The sequence below is a fragment of the Lontra canadensis genome, unplaced genomic scaffold (assembly GCF_010015895.1).
Source record: "Lontra canadensis isolate GAN:19392208 unplaced genomic scaffold, GSC_riverotter_1.0 scaffold2, whole genome shotgun sequence".
Taxonomy (NCBI): Eukaryota; Metazoa; Chordata; class Mammalia; order Carnivora; family Mustelidae; genus Lontra; species Lontra canadensis.
The window spans coordinates 9,212,848-9,233,103 of NW_022630996.1; the positions used below are offsets into that span (position 1 = coordinate 9,212,848).

Below are 20,256 nucleotides of genomic sequence, written 5' to 3' on the forward strand. Positions count from 1 at the left end.
TATAGATTAATATTTTCTAATTATAAAATGTCCAATTTTGTTAGTTGTCCCTTTCTTCAAGTCTCTATTGAATAATATGACTATAGACACTAGCCTTTTTATGACTGCTGATTTGGTGGAATATCTTTTCCTATCTTTTTACTTTTAGCCTTTTAAAATATAATCCTTAACATGTGTCTCTTGTAAATAGCGTACAGTTTAGTATTGCTCGCTTATCTAGTTTGACAATCTCTTTGGTTAATATTTTTACTGTATTTGTATTTAATGCAGTTATTTATGTAGGTTTAAATATACTATCTTGCTATTTCTTTTTATTTCATGTGTTCTTTGTTCCTTTGTTTCTCTTTTCCTGATTGTTTTGGGTTACTCAAATATGTATCTTTGACACATAACTTTCTATTTAAAATGAACATTATTGAGGTGCTTGGGTGGCTTAGTCATTAAGTGTCTGCCTTCGGCTCAGGTCGTGATGCCATTGTCCTGGGATTGAGTCCCACATTAGGCTCCCTGCTCAGCGGAAAGTCTGCTTCTCCCTCTCCCACTCCCACTGTTTGTGTTTTCTTTCTCACTATCTCTCTCTCTGTAAAATAAATTAAAAAAAAAAAAGAACATTATATCACTTTATGTAAAATGCAGAAGTCCTTAAAAGTATAATTGCATTTTCTTCATTTTCATTTGATTGTTGTCATACATTTTTCTTCTACATATGCTATAAACCCTACAATTTATTTACAATATATATTTATCATCACACACACACACATACACACACACACACACACACACACACGGCTATAATTACATATTACATATATTTTAACTTCTATGATACATACATAGCCATAGAGCATTCCCTTCAATCTGAACAACTGCATTTAGAATTCAGTATAAAGAAAACTTGCCTGCATCTGATTCTGTCACCTTTTTTCCTGAGAATGTATTTATTTGCCCTCAGTTTTGAAATATATGAATTACAGTTTGTGATTTTTTTTCTTCTGTCAGATGTTCTTCCTTTGTTTAAATCAGAAAAAGTCACCCTTGTTCAGTCTACATCATGCACCTCCCTCCATAGTTGCTTGAAAAGTGTTTTATTTGTTTCTTTAAATTTTGTTTTCAACAGATTGAATATGAAGTGTCTTTGTGAGGAATATTTATTTTTATCATGCTTGGGGTTTGCTGAGCTTCTTGGTTCTGTGGGTTGATGTTTTAATCAAACTATACAAGTTTTCAGTGATTATTTCTTCAAGTACTTGTGGTGCCACATTCTTCCTCTTCTCTACTTCTGGGGCTCCCTCACTGGAACATGGTAGACTGTTCAACACTGCCTCCCAGGACAGGACACTGAAGCACTATTTGTTTTTGTTTTTGTTTTAATACCTCAAGTTTTGAATTCTGATCATTTCTATTGATCTGTTTTCAAGTTCAGTGAATCTCTCTTCTGCTGCATCTAATCTTTTGTTAACCCATCCAACAAATATTGCATATGTATTTTTCAGTTCTCTCATGTCCATGTGATCCTTTTTTAGTTTCCATTTTTCTGCTAAGATTCCTCATTGGTTGTTGTGATGTTTCCACCTTCTCACGGAACCAGTGACAATATTCATCATATCTACAGTACTCTTTCAGTTAATTCCAACATTTATGTCATCTTTGAATCAATTTCTTTCTTTCTTTTTTTTTTTTTTAAGATTTACTTATTTATTTGAGAGAGAGTGGGGGAGAAAGAGTGAGCAGAGGGAGGGGCAGACAGAGAGGGAGAGGGAAAGAATCCCAAGCAAACTCCCCACTGAGCATGGAGCCTGGGGCTGATCTCATAGGGCCGATCTCACAACCCTGAGAGAATGACTTGAACTGAAATCAAGAGATGGACACTTAAGCAACTGAGCCACCCAGGTGCCCCTTGGAATCTATTTCTGTTGACTACATTTCTCTTGATTATGCACTGCTTCGCAATTCTTTGGCATGTGCAGTTTTAAAGCTTTATTGAATTTAACTGATATACCACAAACTGCACATTTAATCTATTCATTTGATGACTTCTGATTTATGTATATACTTCCAAAATTATTACAACAATCAAGTTAATTAATATCTCCATCACTTCCAAAAATTTCCTAATACCTTTTTGTAATCTTTCTCTCATGGTCCTCCTAATGCCCCCAGATTCTAAGTAATGATCTGTTTTTGTCACTATATAAATTTGCGTTTTCTAGAATTTTATGAAAATATAATTGTACAGTTCATATTATTTTTTAATAAGTTCCTTTACCCAGCACAATTTTGAAATTCATACATGTTGCATGTATCAATTATTTTTTGTTTATTTATGCTTAGTAGGAATATGAGAATGCCACAGTTTGTTTACCAGTTTTCTTGTTGATGGACATTTGGGTTGTTTCCAGTTTAGCTGTTATAAATAGAGTATGCTCCTATGAATATTTGTGTGTAAGTCTTTGTGTAGTCCTAAGTTTTCATGTCTCTTGGGAAAATGCCCAATTAGTAGAGTTGTTGGTTTGTACAGTAGGTATATGTTTGGATTCTTAAGAAACTGCCAAAATCATTTCCAAAATACTTGTAATCAGAAGATTATGAGAGTTAAATTACTCAACATTTTCCAGCCCTTGCTATGGTCAGTCTTTAAGTCACTTGAGTGTGTAGGAGTATCACATTGAGGGTTTCCCAGTAATGTTGAACATCTTTCATGTGCTTATTTTTCCATTTGTATCTCCTTCTTTGAAAAGTGTTCAATTCTTTTGCCCACACTTTATTGGATTTTCATATTGCTATTGAGTTAGAAATGTTCTTTATATATTCTAGATAAACATCCTTTGATAGATACATATATTGCAAATGTATAGTTATATAATTGATACTTGGATATTGATCTGATATCCTAAACATTACTGAACTCACTTATCAGTCCTGTTGCTTTTTGGGGTAATTCCAGTGAATTGTGAATAGAGTCCTGCTCCTTACAAACTCTTGGGTAATTCTAGGTTCTTGAGTTGAGAAACTCAGTACAGCCTTTGAGATACAATTCAGACTTACTAGGTAAAGATTTTCCATAATTTCTTTGAAATCAAAAATAATAATCAGTTCCTTTTCTGGTACAGATTTAATAGTCTATGACAGACCAATCAACAAATTTAGGTCCCTCTTCAAAAGTCTCACTTCCCAGGTGGGGCACTTTCATTGGGTCTTTGATTTTGGCAGATGTAGAAGAGCTTCTGCTCTGAGTTGGTGCTAAATGCTTCCCTGAGAATTCTCTTTCTCATGCAGCCATACAGAATATACAATATTGTCGGATAATATTTATTCACTTAGCGGTATATTAGTGAACGTGAAAATCTTCATCTGTTTTTAATTGAGTCACTTCATGTGAACAGATAAAGCCACCAGCTCTTAGAGATCCCATCTGAGCTTTGTAGTTAATAAAGTTGTACTTACTCATTTAGAAGACTATGAAAATATTGTAGTGATCTTGATGGAAATACTATTTTTTTTAATTTGAAGCTGAGAGTTATACTTTTTTTTTTCTCTCCTAAATCTAATTTTGTGGCTGATGCTTGACTTTTGACTGTTAAACCCACCTTGCATTTTGGGGAACAAACCCAGAATGGTAATTCCTGGTTGATTTTGGTAGCATTTTGTTTAGGAATTTTTTCATTTCTGTTCATAAGAGGGGCTTGCTCTTTTTCTTCCTGTTTTCCATGGTCTGGTCTTGACATGAAGATTATATAACCACATAATATGAGTTAATGAATATTCTTTATTTTTCTTATCCTCTGGGAGAGTTGTGTCAGATTGGAATGAACTGGTCTTTGATGGCATTGTGGATATTGGTTTTCTATTTAACCTGAAGAAACTTCATACTTTTTTTTTTTTTTTAAGTAACATGCAAGTTGCAATAAATCTCTGCATATGTGTGTGCCCATGAAACCACTGCTCAGGTCAAGGTCAAGAACATGTGGTTGCTTTGCTGAGCTAGGCTGAATGAGTATGGATTTGTCTTTTCAGGCAATAGGGGGCATTTACTTATAACTTGTTAATACTATTGAGAAATTAGCTCAGTTCGTCAATACAGATGACTTTCTTTTGATTTTTACTGCCCCAAATTGAGAAGTGTCCTTTCAACTATTCAGAAGAGATTTTGGAAGAACATTAGACACTTTTATCATAAACACATTTGCTTTTAGTTACAGCTTTTGTATCTCACACAAAATATGGTACATGCTTTAATTGCCTTGGTCTCTATGATGAGTTAGTAATCTTGCAGGGGTGATGAGATCAGATATAATTCACATCTGTGTCTCCCTTATAACATAGCCTATTATCTTGCATATGCTAGGTGGTCACTAAATATTTACTGGTAATAATTAGGATTTCAAAGCTGTGCCTATTCTGACTCCAGCTTATCTAAACTACACTTTCTTCTTTTTACTACAAAACTACAGTAAACGATAACTTGTAAATTGAACTATATACTTAAAATGGTCTCTTGATTTCTCACCTAAAACTTTAGCTAATTCTGCTTCTCTCAGTGGAATGCTTCTCGTTCCAGATTTACTTACCAAAATCCAAACCATCTTAAAATATCATATTGCCAGGCGCCTGGGTGGCTCAGTGGGTTAAGCCTCTGCCTTCAGCTCAGGTCATGATCTCAGGGTCCTGGGATCGAGTTCCGCATTGGGCTCTCTGCTCCGCAGGGAGCCTGCTTCCTCCTCTCTCTCTCTCTCTCTCTGCCTGCCTCTCTGCCTACTTGTAATCTCTGGCTGTCAAATAAATAAATAAAATATTTAAAAAATATATCATATTGCCACCCTGTGTATTAAGCTGTCCCTGGTATCCTTTCATAAAGATACACTCTCTTCCATCCCACTCTCTTCCCTAAGAACCACAGGAGCTACCACTGATGGAGCTCCTAAGGTGCCTGTCATATTATATTTGTTATCTCGTTGTTGTCTTCAAACAGATCATAAGCCTACATAATAAGTTTCCATAAGGAAGGATATTGAGCATAAAAGATTACCTACTTTGTCCAGATCACTGATACAATAAATGATGGAGTCAATGTGGAGGAAATCCTGCTGACTCTAAAGCCTCTTCTCTTTCCATCGTATTAAAACAAAGGTTTTATTGCCATATGACTTTCTGTTATATTATCCTCATAATTATGATCATACTTGTTAAACTTTGTGTTTGATCTTTGATAAGAAGATAAAATCCTGTCAAATTCTTGTAAAGTCTGGAATAGTCGAAATAACACACTTGTAAAATTTCTATTTTTACATACAGGAATTATGGAAATTCCTCTTAATACCACAAGCAAGGTATTTTGAATACTCAAAATATATTTCACATTTCCATCACCATACCTTGCGACATCTGTTCAGTTCCACGTCTTAAACAGATAGTTTTGTATTATTGGCATATCCTCTTCAGTGTAGACTTGAGATTGGCTAGACATGTGACAATTAAATTTATTTTTCATTTTTGACTAACGAAAGTTAGACGGGAACCAATGAGGAAAGGAGCGAAAGAAGAGCTGCTCTAGCCAAAGTGGAGATGATGGTGAGGGCTGGGGGCGGCTTTCAGCAAATCCATTCAGGACGCACTCAATGCCTTGCACTAGCCTTTGATGCCTCTCTGGGAAAACACCAGTGCTCTAAAAAATCACTGCATTAGCCCAACTCTGTTTTCCTATGAAAATCAGAAGGGTGTGTGTGTGTGTGTGTTTGGAGTCTTAGATCTTGTTCTTGACTCCCAATTATAGTACCTTTGTAATAAACACCTCAAGATGAAGTCCCTAAAACATCTATAAATTGACAAACAACAACCAAAAACCCACAGCCGGAAGAGTAGTCATGTAGAGAGCACCTGGAAGGACCGTTGAGTGTGGTGGCTGACATCTTGGCGGAGACCAGCAGTTTCAGCCACGCTCGCACATCAAGCAGCCTTTCCTTCTCTCGGTCATCTTCCCTTTCTTCTCTTCTCCAGACTAATGCGTGACGCTGTCTGTCTTCCTCTCAGGATGTACTCATTTCCTCTCAGGATGTACTCATTTTCTCTTCTCCTTTTGAGGTCCATCCATTGCTACTTGATACCCTGTACTCCATGTTCTAATCACTTTTGGTCCCTGAATATATCACAAACATCTTCACACATTTGCTGATGTGATTCCTTCTGCCTGAAGTTGTCTTTGCCTCCTTTCTTAGACGACTTCAACTATTCCCACCCCCCCCCCCAAAAAAAAACAGACAAAAATGCTCCAACCCTCTACCTCACTCAGACTTGCTAAGCAAAATTATTACTTGGGCCTATACCCTCAGAAAGCACTGTGTGTATAATTTTTCCATAATATTTACCACAGTGAATCATCATACTTGTTTCTCTCTCTTTCCTCCCAGTTGGAACTCTTTTGAGGAAGGGCTGTATTACGTTCATTTCTCATATTCCCATTCCCAGCATAGACCCAGCCCTTAGCAGGTGCTCTAAAAGTTGGCAGGTAGATGCCTAACAAAAATGTCCTAAAATATCACACTTCTCCAGCAGGTGCCACCATGCCATAAAAATAGTTTGGCCTGAAAGTTCTCTGTATTTGAGGCATTGCATTATGCAAAATCAAACGAATGCCCTACTTTATCAATCTAATTGATATGCACTTAGTTAAAATCAAAGGTGGAATGCTGCTGAATTTACTTCTGTGCTGTGAGCAGAGCGTACCTGAGGTTATACACACATGTGCTTGGGACACATTCTTTTCAAGGCTTAGTATTTAAATAAGACAGCTTAACAAGGCCAAAATGAAGGGCTGATTTAGTAACAGATTCCATTATAAACACAATGCCTATTTACGTGAGACCGGGAGCCTGAGACAGTGATCAAACCATTCAAGAATAAATCAGTATGATGATTTTAGGCTTGAAGAAGAGTTACTGAAAACAAAGGGAACCTGTAAGCAAGGGAAAATAAAATTAAAACAATGAATGCCCAGGGTGCCCAGATGACTCGGTTGCTTAAGCTTCTGCTTTTGGCTCAGGTCATGATCCCAAGGTCCTGGGATTGGCCCCATGTTGGGCTCCCTGTTCAATGGAGAGGGAGAGCCTTCTTCCCCCGCATCCTCCCAACCCCGCTCACTGTTCCTATGCCTGCGCGCACTCACTCACGCTCTCTCTCAAATGAATAAGTAAAATTAAAAAAAAAAATAAACCACTAAATTCCCCATAGAAACAAATCTCTCTCAAAGGTAGAAGGCAGAAGAAATCACCATTATTAAGTACAGGTATTATATGGGAAGATAAAATTACAGTGGTGTATTTGTCTAACCAACCCTTTGTCCTTTGTAACCGTAGAACACCTACCTCTTTGAATATTGTGTGTTTCACAAGCAAGATGGAGAAAGTGGGCTTAAATAAATAATAAACTACTCCAAAATCAAGGGTCTTGAGCTGTCCAGGAACACATGAATTCAAATGTATTTTCATTACAGTCGCACCTACGTAACAGCCAGTGCTCAACGCATCCCCCTGGGATGTCTTTCCACTTCTGTGTGCTTTCTGCACCCTGGTCTTAGTATGATCTCAGCGGCCAGCACCTACTGTTCTTCTCCAGAGGTCTGCTGTCTTGGGAGAGAAGATAATTAGCAAACAAAAATAAAGGCCTAATATATCCCACATGGGCTTGTGCCAAGGAAAACGTAAAGCCAGGTGAGGGAACATACATGTATGAAATTGGTGACATTTTAGATAGTGGAGTGAGTTACCCTATTGGACACTGGACTATTTTTTCTCTTATTTATGTTATTCTATTCATCCATTTAGCAAGTAGATCAGTGACATTTCTGTGTCAGACACTGTTCTGAACTTTACAAATGAATGTAAGGAAAAGATAGTGTCCTGTCCCTTGAAAGTCTTATGGATTACTGCATGGAAATGCATACAGTTTGTGTATGTACACAACTATATACCTAGATACACAAATATAGTCACAATCACACATGCACACAGCGAAAGTTATAGTAGATGTTAAGGCTTTTTATTTTTTTTCATTTTTTAATTTTTTTTAAGATTTTATTTATTTATTTGACAGCGAGAGATCACAAGTAGGCATAGAGGTAGGCAGAGAGAGAGGAGGAAACAGGCTCCCCGCTGAGCAGAGAGCCCGATGCGGGGCTTGATCCCAGGACCCTGAGATCATGACCTGAGCTGAAGGCAGAGGCTTAACCCTCTGAGCCACCCAGGCGCCCCTATTATTATTATTTTTTAAAGTAGGCCTGTGCCCAGTGTGTAGCCCAATGCCGGGCTTGAACTCACCACCCTGAGATCAAGACCGGAGCTGAGATCCAGAATCGGACGCTTAAAATGACTGAGCTACCTGGCACCTCTGATGTTAACGCTTTTGATAGAACTTCAGTTTAGAGGATACTCTAAAAGTCAGTCATTCCAATAGGACTTCAAAAGGTTCGTGGCTTGTACTATTGGCAGTTTACCAAAGACGGGCACTTACTTCCTGGCCGGTGTGTGGGGGTGAGTCAGCTCGCTAGCAAGGAACCTGAGGAACCTCCATTGACTGCTCCGTGACTACAGTCTTTTATTCTCTACGTGCTTTGTGCGTGACAATTAGAATGTATCTTTTCATTTTTTTTTAAGAAAGGAATAATTTTAAGAGAGAGTCAATTGCTAGTCATGGTAACAAAAGAAGACAAGTCAAAGGGGCTTTATGAAGTGATGGTTACTCAATATAACGGAGTAGTGGGCTCATGGTATTTTTCAGTTTTTTATGCTTCGGTTCATAGAGTCAATAATATGCCAATTGTATGTTCAAGGTTTGTGAGTGGACAAAGTCTACGGATTGGACATGACACAGTGAGCTCCCAAGATAAAGAGGACAATGTGGCCTCAACAGAGGCTTCATTAGAGGTGAAATTCCTCATGGCAAACCTTGGGAGGTGATAAGAGTTTGCTAGGTAGATAAAGGTGTGGAAAAGAACTTGTTCTTGTACGGGGTAGCAGGAGCCAAGGATCAGTTGACTGAAACACTGTTTTTGAGTTTAGAGAATTAGAAGTCTTTCTTTCCAGCTAGAGACACATGGAGTGGGTACAGAAGGGAGAGCACAGGTGAAAGGAATTCCTGTGAGAAAGAAAGATTAGCATATGTTCTAGAAATTCTGTCTATACCTAGGCTTTACAAGAGTATAGATCAGAAGGAAGCAAGAAAGGCCACTTCATGCTAGAAGGTAAATTACAAGATAGTACCGTCATCTGTGAGGAGGAGAATTGGATTACCATTTTTGCCCAGGGGAAATTCAGTTTTTTACCTTCTATTCTGGGAAGATCCCACCCAAAATGCCAATTTGTTGTCCTAATACCATTAAGGATGAAGGGTTTAGGGGGCTGCAATAGAAGGTAAGAAAGCCTCCTGGGTGGCTCAGTTGGTTAAGTGGGCTGCCTTTGGGTACTATAATCAAGCCCCGCATCGGGCTCCCTGCTCAGCAGAGAGCCTGCTTCTCTCTCTCTCTCTCTACCCACTGCTCTGCTTACTTATGCTCTTTCTCTAGCTCTCTGTCAAATAAATAAATAAAATATTTTAAAAAAAGAAAGAAAGAAAGCCTACCGACCAAAGGCACTGTGGGTCTGCCATGTGCCAGGTACTATGGTGCTAACTTTTCATGCATCCTCTCTCCTCTCAAAACATGGTGGGACAGTCTTTACAGCCATGTCAAGAGCTAAAGAAGGTAAGTTCCAGAGAAATTAAATACAGGGCTTCATTACATAGCCAGAGCTGAGATTCTAACTGAGGGCTCACCTACTACAAAACCCTTACTTATTCCTCTGTATCAGGTTGCAGTGAACAGATAGAAAAAGGATTAAGAGGAAACTAGAACATTCTAAAATTCTAAAAGCTCATCTCCAGTTACTTTTGATTATAGCAAATGAAAACAGCGAGGGAATTATACAACTGACTCAAGTCCCTTTTGAACTCATGTGGCTCCAAAAAATAGCTGAATAAACATACCTTCCCATCACTGTCATAGTATGAAGGGTAACCAAATTGATTTCCATTGAATTCTTGCTTCAGTTGATTGATTTTTTTCCCCCTTTCTTATTTCTGGATGTTTTTGTGTTTTTAGAGTTGAGTTGGAAATAGAAAGCCATTTTCAAGAAACCTACACATTCCTGTAAAGATTAATAAGGGTCCGAGGCGGCTACATGGTTTTAGTCAAAATGGGTTTCCTGCTATATTACCAAGTCAGAAAACAGGAGAAAAGAATACACTGGGATATCATGTTTAAATTAAATAAATGGTGGTCATTATTTTTCTTGAGAAAGGTAAACATTTCTTAAAATGATGATTTGGTTGGTTTTCTTTTTTGAAACATAAGATTAGATATTCATACAGATTATAGGCTGGTAAGACTTCAGCTTTGACTGGGCTGCTTACTAGTAAGTCAATAGGAGTGAGAAATCGTTGGTTGTTGGTCGAACCTTAAGTGGATCCAGAGATTGTAGTGGAGTGGAGAGAACAAGGTCAGTCAGGAGGAGTAGATGGCTAATTATTGAATTTCAGAAGAATTATAAAAGCTATCAGGCCTATTCCATCTCTGAAGATAAGAATGAGAAATGAAAGTGATAATTAGGAGGCTTGATGCAAAATAATTATCAGTAAGAGATACCATAGTCTTCTGGCTCTTTCTCAGTCACATGGTCAAAGCCATCTGTAACCACCCTACCTAATTAGTCCTCTTCGACTCACTGTTTATCACATCACCTTTTTATTTCGTTTATAAAATTTACCATGGTCAGAAGTTATCTTAATTTTGAGTTTCTTTACTTGCCTATTTGTTTACTTTTGACTTTGCCCACCAAGCGTAAGCACCACGGCGTCAGTACTCTGGTCCGTGTTGTTCAAACACTTGTCACCGTGGCCTAGACCAACTCAGGCTACGAAGGCTGCAACTCCTACATACACAGAGTTTTTGAATAATTGAGTAAATGGATACACCATTTGCGATGTTTCAAGTATTAATATTAACATATGTCAGTATTTATAAAGTACTTAAAACAGGTCCTCGCATATAGTACAATAAATGCTTGTTAACCAAGTGAGTACTTTCCTAATAATACAAGCTGACCGATCTCCCTCAAACTAAATTAAAGTCACGTCTGAGAAATAAGAGAACACAGACATTTAAGTCTATGACTGCGGTCATCTAGAACATGAGTCATAGTTCATGCTCTGTAACAGAGTTTCTGACCGTCAGTGGCTTCGTTTGCTTTGTAGGAAACTTAAAGGAAATTAAATCTTTGGCCTGAACTGAATCCCTGCCTTTGGTTTGCCCTCAAGAAAGAGAAATGCAAAATGGTGGTCCTTCCCTCATACATCATGACATTCTGTAGTTCTTACCAGAATACAGTGAACCGTTATTGGCTATTTGACAGTGTCAACTTTATTGGGGTGTAAGCTTCGTGAGAACAAACAAAAACTTCTCACTGGTCATTGTTGTATCCTGAGAGTATAGCTCCATGGCTGGCATACGGTAGGTGTCCTAAAAATGTTTAATGAAAGAATGTGCTCATGTGGGGAGGAAGGAAGTATTAGGATATTTTTGGAATCTTCCTGAATCCTCACATAAATACAGATGGTGGGGGTAGATTGATAACAAAACTACAACCAAGGGACAAGGTTTAAAGCAGCACTCAGGGTAGATTTTTATTACTTTTATTATCATTTCTTACAGTTCTGGAGGCTCAAAGTCCGAGATCAGGGTATCAGGATCGTTGGGTTCTGGGTCATAGGCTGCTAGCTTGCCATTGTATCCTCACATGGCAGAGAGCAGAGACAGAAAGAAAACTCTCCTAGGATTCTCATAAGGGCACGGAGCCCATTCAGGAGGGCCCTACCCATATGACCTCGTTGGATCCTAATTCCCTCCCAAAGGTCCCACCTCCTAGTACCATGCAGATGAGGAGGGGTATGGCTTCAACATATGAGTTGGGGGGGGGTACAAATATTCAGTCCATACCAGCCCACCAGTAATCACTGATTAGTACCCATTGCTGTTCCCATCACAGAAGAGCCAAAGAAAGACTGTGCAGCTCCTGGTGAAATAGCACGGTGCCACTTACAGTCTCGCCAAAGGGTAACACCTGAGTCTGATTAAGCCTCTGCTCCCAGCTGCCAGTTTGCAGCGGAACAAAGGAATGTTGAAATTCATCTTGAATTTGCAATCATCCAAATCCAGAATGTGGCCCACTGCTGATTAAATGGCCTGGTTCTTGTAAAAAGTGAAAAGCAGGAAAACAAAGAAAAAAGGGGGGCTGGAGGATAATCCTACATAATAAAAGAAATGTAAAAGATATCCTTTTTTAAAATTAGACATGTCTAAAGAAGCACACTCGAATAAAAGCCTCAGGAAGTGCAAAGAAGGAATTGCGGCCTATTAGTGTTGGAGCTCCAGGGCTCTAATGGCGATGGGGAACATGGTAAAGCCTTTGGATATGAGCGGAAAATTAATTCATCTTATAATTCACTAAGTTGTGTGTTTGCTTTTTGTGGTTTTCTATACATCATGTTTTATTTTACAATAAAAGTAAAACTATTTCCCAGGAGTTTGGGCAAAGAGAGCACAAAAAAGTCTAGAAAGTTCTAGTGATGTGTAATACATGGTGCAGGTCATTCACTGATGATGCAGTATGTACGCTTGTGGACACTGACTGTGTATGTCTGCTTTAGATTCTGGCTGTTGTCTCCAGCCCAGCTTCTTCAGTAAATTTCATGTCCCCTGGCATAGACAAAGGATGGAAAAATCAGTTGAGCATGCATACTAATTCCTGTGCTTGATGCTGTGTTTTGGAGATATTTTTCACTAGCAAAAAGTTGACCGAGCAGCTATTCTGGGCTGGGGCCCGGACCTAGGTATTTAAAACAAAAAGAGGCGACTGGCATGGTTTCTGCATGCAGAGGGCATAAAATACAGTTGCAACAGGAGATTTTTGTTTTCCCCCATTTCATACAAGTTAAATTGCATTGGCATGTTCCCTGAGTCTCAACGTGGAACCTCTCAACTTCCCTGAACTTCAAAAAAAAAATACTGGGGATAAAGGTCCTTGAGTTTATTTTAACCTAGGAAGTCCAAGGTCAGAATGAATTTGTGCTCCAATGAGGCTGAACAAGTCTTCAGTGGACAATCAATCCTCTCTCTCTCTCTCTCTCTCTCTTTTGTTTCATTCTTTTGTGTTTTGCTTTTAAATAATATTAGCTAGTTCAAAGCGTGATGCTTGTTATTTCTTAATAGAAAGCAATATTATCGTTTTGCAATACAAATATTCAATCAGTATGTTGTACACCTGAAACTAATATAATGCTATGTGTCAATATACCTCAATTTAAAAAATTGAAGAGAAGTATTTCCTTGTACTAAGTAATCAGAGTGTAAGGGTGAATTAACTTTATTCAGCAATTAATAATACATTTCTTAAGATTCTGGGTTGGCTCTCTGTCTACATCTTCATTTTCACAGCAAGCCTCTCAAGCAGTTGCTATAATCACTCCCACTTTGCAGATGTCAAAAGAGAAGTTCCAGTGGTTGTGATTTGCCTGAGGACATCCCCCAAATTAGGTGGTCAGGCTAAAGTTTGAGCCAACATTTCTGCCTCCCGGTCCCATGGTCGTCCTTCCAAACAGATTGCTAAGGGGCCAGTTCGATTCCAGGATTCTTGTCTTGTGCTTACACCAGAGTTTGATCGCCTCTTAAAATTCTAGATCTGTTAAAATGCTAAAGGAAGGAGAGCTCTCTTTTTCCTTCTCAGCAGCTTTTTCTCTAGGGAAGGGATGAGGATTTTGTAAACTAACTCTTCTCCTTTGAGTTGGTTTCTTAAACTTTAATTTCCTTTGATCTCTGAGCTTTAGACTTATTAGTGATGGAGATGAACTCAACAGGAGTTTCCACACACCACAATCTATGGCAGTTTTCCAGTTGACGGTTCAACCCCATGAAACTAAATCTATCATGGCAAGTGCAACAAAAAATGGCGGTAAGAGGAGGTGAAAATAAGGAAATCATTCAAAAGAATAGCTGATTTAGCAAGACTTCTTCCATTGTTTTATTTCCCTCAGTGCCAACAATTCGCCATGATCCAGGTCCTTGCGTCCGTTCATCTCACACACCCCTGGAGAGCAGACTGGGTTAAATTGTTTGCAGAGAGAACTTTTGCCTTTACTTGATGTTAAGGACAAATAAACAATCAGCGATGCAAATACCACAAAAGGGGACCCATGAGCTACACGTGTGCTAACGACTCAAGTATTTCCTATAGCAGCAGGCGTCAACGTGCACATTGGGCACTGTTTGGGAACACTTGAATTTGGGGATGATTCTAGTCCTCCCTTTTCTAAAACCCCTTACTCTCTTAAATAATCTTTATTCATTTTCTCCAGCCAGAAAAATGGAAGCTACCAAAATATAGGCCCATGCAGAATAGTAAGCAAAGTAGGAGGAAGGGGAGAAGGAGATGAAAAGAAAGATGGTCTCCAATTCAACCCCATTGCTGGTAGCTCCTTTTACACGGGCGAATTCCTGTGCACAGGGACTTGGGTGCATTTTTCCTTAGTGCGTCTCAAACTAAAGTCTACCATTCACCCACTTCTTCAGGCTCTGAATTGTTGCGAATTCATATCAGAAGCAGAGAGGGTGCGTTTCCATTCCAACTCTCCAGCTGTCATCCACTTCCTCTCTCTTCTTCCTTCCTGTTAGCTCACACTATGGCAAAATAACCCCTTGACTCAAAACAAGGGTATCCTTAGGAAATTCTGGTCTGGGTCGGGTTTTTCTCCTCAGAATTCAGTGAATTTAACTTGAAACCTTTTTGAAAATAAATATAAAAGTAGGAACTTAACAGTGTAAAACTAGAAATGCTGAGGTTAGAAGTAGTGACAACAGCTTTCTACTAATACCTGTTTGCCTGAGTGACAGTGGTTTTTCACGCGGCTCCAAGGGCATTACAAGGCTCTACAAAGATCAGCCCATTGTGTGGTTGGAAAGTTTACTCATGAGCTGTGCTTTCTCAGTGGGAACTTTTGAATCCTCAGAGGACAATGTACACATTGTAGTACACTTTGTTCTATAATAAATTGTAGAACAGAATAATCTCAATTCTGTGTGTGTGTGCGTGCATGTGTGTGCATGAGGTTTTATTGTTCACACTCAAGGGAATCTAAAATCGCTCTTCTGGGGAAAAAAAAAATCCTCAGAGCTAATGACCATGGGTAACCATGCTGACAATTAGTTGTCACAAGTGACTTCAAGTTCCAGGAGAGTCTTTCTAGTGTTATTCTAGGATTTTTGGCTCATAGCAAATGTGGAGAATTTCAAATTATGAGTGAGTGTAATCTCTTTATTATCCTAGAATTGAGAAGATTTTTAGATTTTATGTGAGCTTATCCATGTATTTGACATAAATCAAAGTGTGCTAGCCCAACTTCTGTCTTGCACTTCCCTCTTGGTGGACCAGTGAATAATGGAACAGTGATGATAAAATAATCTTAATCATGAAAAACAAAGTCAGAGATGTTGGTTATTATGACACATGTAAAGATAAAGGTAAACCATATACTGGCACAGATAATCCATTAACTGTGTCCATTCAAATTATCCATGTGAACTACAAAACCGAGGTTGTTTCTAGGAATTATCAGGAGTTACAAAGATGACCATAGTTAAGGACCTTACCATGTATCCCCACCAGCAAGATGAACCGCAGGAGTCCGCTCAGAATTATGCCATGAAAATTCTTTTGCTTCCATAATTCTCGAGTCATACTTAAGCAAGTAATTATGGGTGAAGTTCTTAAGTGGAGAACCATTGTATTTTTGTCAGTGAATACCTAATTGCAGAAGAACACTTACTTCAGTGGCCGTGGGAGAGCAAAGAAAGAATTCTGCTCAAGAGCACTGATAGAAATCTTCTGAAAATCTATTCCAGAAATGGAACATGGCGCCCTTCATTAAGGAGTTCCACCAGCCTTCCTCTTTTAGGCTGACACCACCTTCTGTTTCTCTGTTTATTCCTAGAATGCAGTCCCAGCAGTATGTGCAACAGCGTCGAAAATTTGCAGCTGCCTTCCTGGCATTCATTTTCATCTTGGCAACTGTGGACACTGCTGAAGCAGGGAAGAAAGAGAAGCCAGGTAAGCTGTAGAGTTATGACTACATAACCCTACATGTGACATACATAAGGCAAGACTGTTCATGGATTAATGTCCATCTAATCCAACTGCCTGATTTTTGTCCTCCTCCCCTCCTTCCTTTTTTCCTTCTTTCTTCCTTCCCTCCCCCTCTCCCTCCCTTTGTTCTTTCTTTAGAGGAACCTAAGTGACATCCCCCGTCCCCACCCTGCCATAGGTCCTAAAATATAGCTGATGGTTATTAACATAGTGACCGTATTGTAGCCCTTATGTACGGACTGCTGATGAGCAAGCAGGTGTCTTACGCTAAGTCTCTTCCTCAAAAAAGAGTCCTGCAGGGCATTTTTGTTTTATCTCATATGAACAAAGGGGGAAACTGAAGCTCGGAGTGATACCGCATCTTCTCTCTGTCACTCCCAGCGTCATACGCGGCAGGCTGCGGAGCTGGCAGTCTGTTTATGTCTGTGAGGCATGACATTCAGCTTATGGTCTTCCAGCTCTAAGACAGAGAAGGGAACATTGACTTGCAATGAAATGCTAATCTGACAACCCTTACTTCTAAAAGAATGTCGCCTTATCTTTCATGTTTCACTGGTTTTGAACATCTTTACCAGAAGTGTTTGCTTCTAAAAGGAGATGTCATTAGATCCTTTGTGCAGTCCCTAGCCCCTGGAGTTACACTAATATGAGTTCTATCTCCTTCCATTCACCTTCTCCCTTCTCGTGATCATTCACCGATTCGATCACTTGGCTAACGTGGGTCAAGGTGCTCCGGTTCACTGGACAGTGAAGACAGAGGTCAAAAGCACAGACCTCGCAATTACGGCATCCTGGAATGAACTTTGTTGTAGGAATCAGAGTTTCCCAGAGGTGGACTCGTGTTCCTTTCTTCTTTCCAGAAAAGAAAGTGAAGAAGTCCGACTGTGGGGAGTGGCAGTGGAGTGTGTGCGTGCCCACCAGTGGGGACTGTGGCCTGGGCACCCGGGAGGGCACCCGGACCGGAGCCGAGTGTAAGCAAACCATGAAGACCCAGAGATGTAAGATCCCCTGCAACTGGAAAAAGCAGTTTGGAGGTAAGCCCCACCACTACTGTCCTGTCGATTTAATCTTCCACTCCGGGATAATGCTTGCATTCTTCTACCAGTCCTCTTTTTGAGCTTGACTACCCTTTATTTTAAATAAGTTGATTTTACCAGATCGCAAATAACCAGATACCTTGCCTTACCCCCCAGGTTTCTCAACTTTGGTGCTACTACCATTTGGGGCCATGATGCGTCTGTTGGGGAGGGCACTGTAGGATATCGAGCAGGGTCTCTGGCTTCTCTCCACTGGTTTCCAGTAGTACTCTCTGCCCCCATCAACTGTGACACATAAAAATGTCTCCAGATATTGCCAGATGATCCTTGGGGTCAAAATAGTCCTAGATTGAGAACCACTGTCCTACCGATCGGGACATAAAACATACCCTTGATCCCTCCTGAGTGTGCATTGACCTGTCTTTTCTCCTCTCCTTCTTCTAGTTCTCATTCCTTTTTTCTTGCTTCCCCCTTCTCTTATTTATTCTCCTCTTCCTTCTCCAGACATCTTTCTGGGGCTTTCAGTGCCCCACTCTTTTGATCTTTCCCCACCATCCACCCTGGTTAATAGATTTGCTTATCAAATCTAGCCAGGCTGCTTACAGTCAGTTTCCATAGACTTTACTCTCGCTAATTATTGTGATTTTCCTGCTGGCCTCCTCGGCCTGTTTGGGAAGGAAATCTTCAACACTTCCAACTTTGAAACCCACTACTGAACACCCAGATTACCTGTCTTTTCCACATTCCAGACTTTTTGTCTTTCTTGGCCTTGGTGGTACGCAGTGCCCCAAATGTTCTCACTCTTTGCAGAAATGTATTCTGACCTATAAGACAGTAAAGAAGGACAACAAGTATACACACTGTATCTTTCTCATTCTCTATAACCTCTGGGGTACTTTTTGTGAATGCTGGTAAGTTCTATAGCACATGGTGAAATTCAGATACATTTGGTCTTAAATTGTATATGGGTTCCCTAAAGACTCACCTACAAAAAGTTTTTAAAAGTGTGTCTTAAAGAATGAATGCCTAGAATATATAAAGAACTCACAAAAATAAGAATCCAGTTATACAGTGAGTAAAAGACATGGACAAATATTTTACCATAGACGAGATACAGGTGACAAACACTTGAAAGATGTTGAACATCTATCTCTTCCGCGCTAGGGAAACGGGAATGAAAACCAGTGAGATATCACCGTATACCACATACCAGAAGAGCTAAAAATGACAAATAAGACCAAATGCTAGAGAGGAGGTAGAGAAACTAGGTCCTTCATACCTTGCTGATGGAAATGTAAAATGGTACAGCCACATTAGAAAGGAGAATGGCAGGTTTGGTTTTGTTTTTAATAAGAATAAACATCTGTTTACCATACCACACAGTGGTTTCACTCTTGGCCATTTATCCTAGGGAAATGAAAACTTACATTCCTCTAAAAATTTGTACACAAATAGTAGATAGCTTAAAATGACAAAAATTACAGAGATGGAGAAGAGATGGGTGATTGCCATGGCGTAAGGAGATGGCAAGGGAGGAAGGTGCCTAGGCAAAGGCTATGACAGGATTAACCCAAAGGACTGTAGAGTCCCATGTTGTGTTGGAACTCTTCTGCCTGTCAACGTGTAGATGTTCACTCATATCTACAGACCTGACCGCATCACACAGAACTAAATGCGCACGCGTACACACAAATGAGTGCGTGTGAAATTGGAAGAACTTGAATGACTTCTGCGGGATGTATCCCTGTTCATTTCCTGGTTGTGCTCAGGAATTCTGGTTATGCAACATAATCACAATCGAGGGGAGACAGGGCGAAGGCTATAGGGGTCTCTCCAAAGTATTTCTTTCAACCGCATGGGACTCTACAATGATCTCACTACAAAAAGGTAAAAACAGAAGTGCGTCCACCTTTACAGCACTACTAGAGGAACTCAAAGATTTCTGTTTGGTCCTACCCTGCCTTTAGCGGAGTGCAAATACCAGTTCCAGGCCTGGGGAGAATGCGACCTGAATACCGCCTTGAAGACGAGAACCGGAAGTCTGAAGCGAGCCCTCCACAACGCGGACTGCCAGAAGACAGTCACCATCTCCAAGCCCTGTGGCAAGCTGACTAAGCCCAAACCTCAAGGTAGGTTCCTGTCATTGCACCGCAGTTTTCACGTGCATGTGTTGATGGACTCACATGGGATTTTCAGGTAGGGAAACTCGAGTTTTCTGGAAGGAAACCTTAGGTGAATCACCTCAAGAAAAAGACTGAGCAAGCCCTGTATGTTGAACATCACACCAGTGCTTTTCAGCAGGCAATTGACGAGTCCAGATTAGAGTCCTCTGCGACAGATGGGCCGTGGGGGCGGGGATTGGAACAGCCTCCTCGCACAAATAAACAACTTAGCAGAATAAGCCAATTAAGACAGTTGCTGTGTGGTGACTGTATATTCCAAGCCCTAAACTGGGACTGCATCCTGACAAGTATGAACAAATTCATGAAGACCGTGAGGCAGAAAATCTAAAATCAGGTCTCTCCTAGATTATCCAACGAACATAGTTTTCATGAAGTCAGGTACATTGTTTTTTACATTTTTCCCATGTCCACTGCAAAAATTGATAGGTCCTGTATTTCCTTCACTTCTTTCAGTGTCTCTCTCTCTCTCTATATATATATATTTTTTTTAAGTTAGCTTTTTACTAAGTACATTCACCGAGAAATTTTCAAATTATGTAGAGCTGTCTTTCTATTTATTCCCAGAAAGTTACACTCTGCTCTCATGCCAGAGAAAGGGAACCAAAAACAAATATCATGGCTATGGTTTCATAGAAATAGGATCCCAGCTGAGGGAAGACAAGGAGGTATTACACTCTTATTTCATGGGTGTTATGGGCTGAATGGTGTACCCTTCCCCCCTCCCCCATTCAGATGTTCGAGGTCTAACCCTCAGTACCTTAGAATGTGACTGTGTTTGGAGATAAGACTTTTAAAGAGTTCATTAAAGTGGAACGA

The 20,256-nt window shown here is 39.8% G+C and overlaps 1 protein-coding gene across 2 annotated transcripts in view; it reads left to right on the top strand.

The window, feature by feature from the left end:
* Positions 1-20,256, top strand: part of PTN (pleiotrophin) — a 100,708-nt gene that overhangs the window by 59,908 nt on the left and 20,544 nt on the right. For both annotated transcript variants that reach the window (XM_032868464.1, XM_032868462.1), the window contains 3 exons: positions 16,069-16,184; positions 17,081-17,254; positions 19,225-19,386. In XM_032868464.1, the coding sequence (XP_032724355.1) occupies positions 16,070-16,184; positions 17,081-17,254; positions 19,225-19,386 (451 nt within the window). In that variant the 5' untranslated portion in view covers position 16,069. Of the gene's footprint in view, positions 1-16,068; positions 16,185-17,080; positions 17,255-19,224; positions 19,387-20,256 lie in introns of those variants that run through there.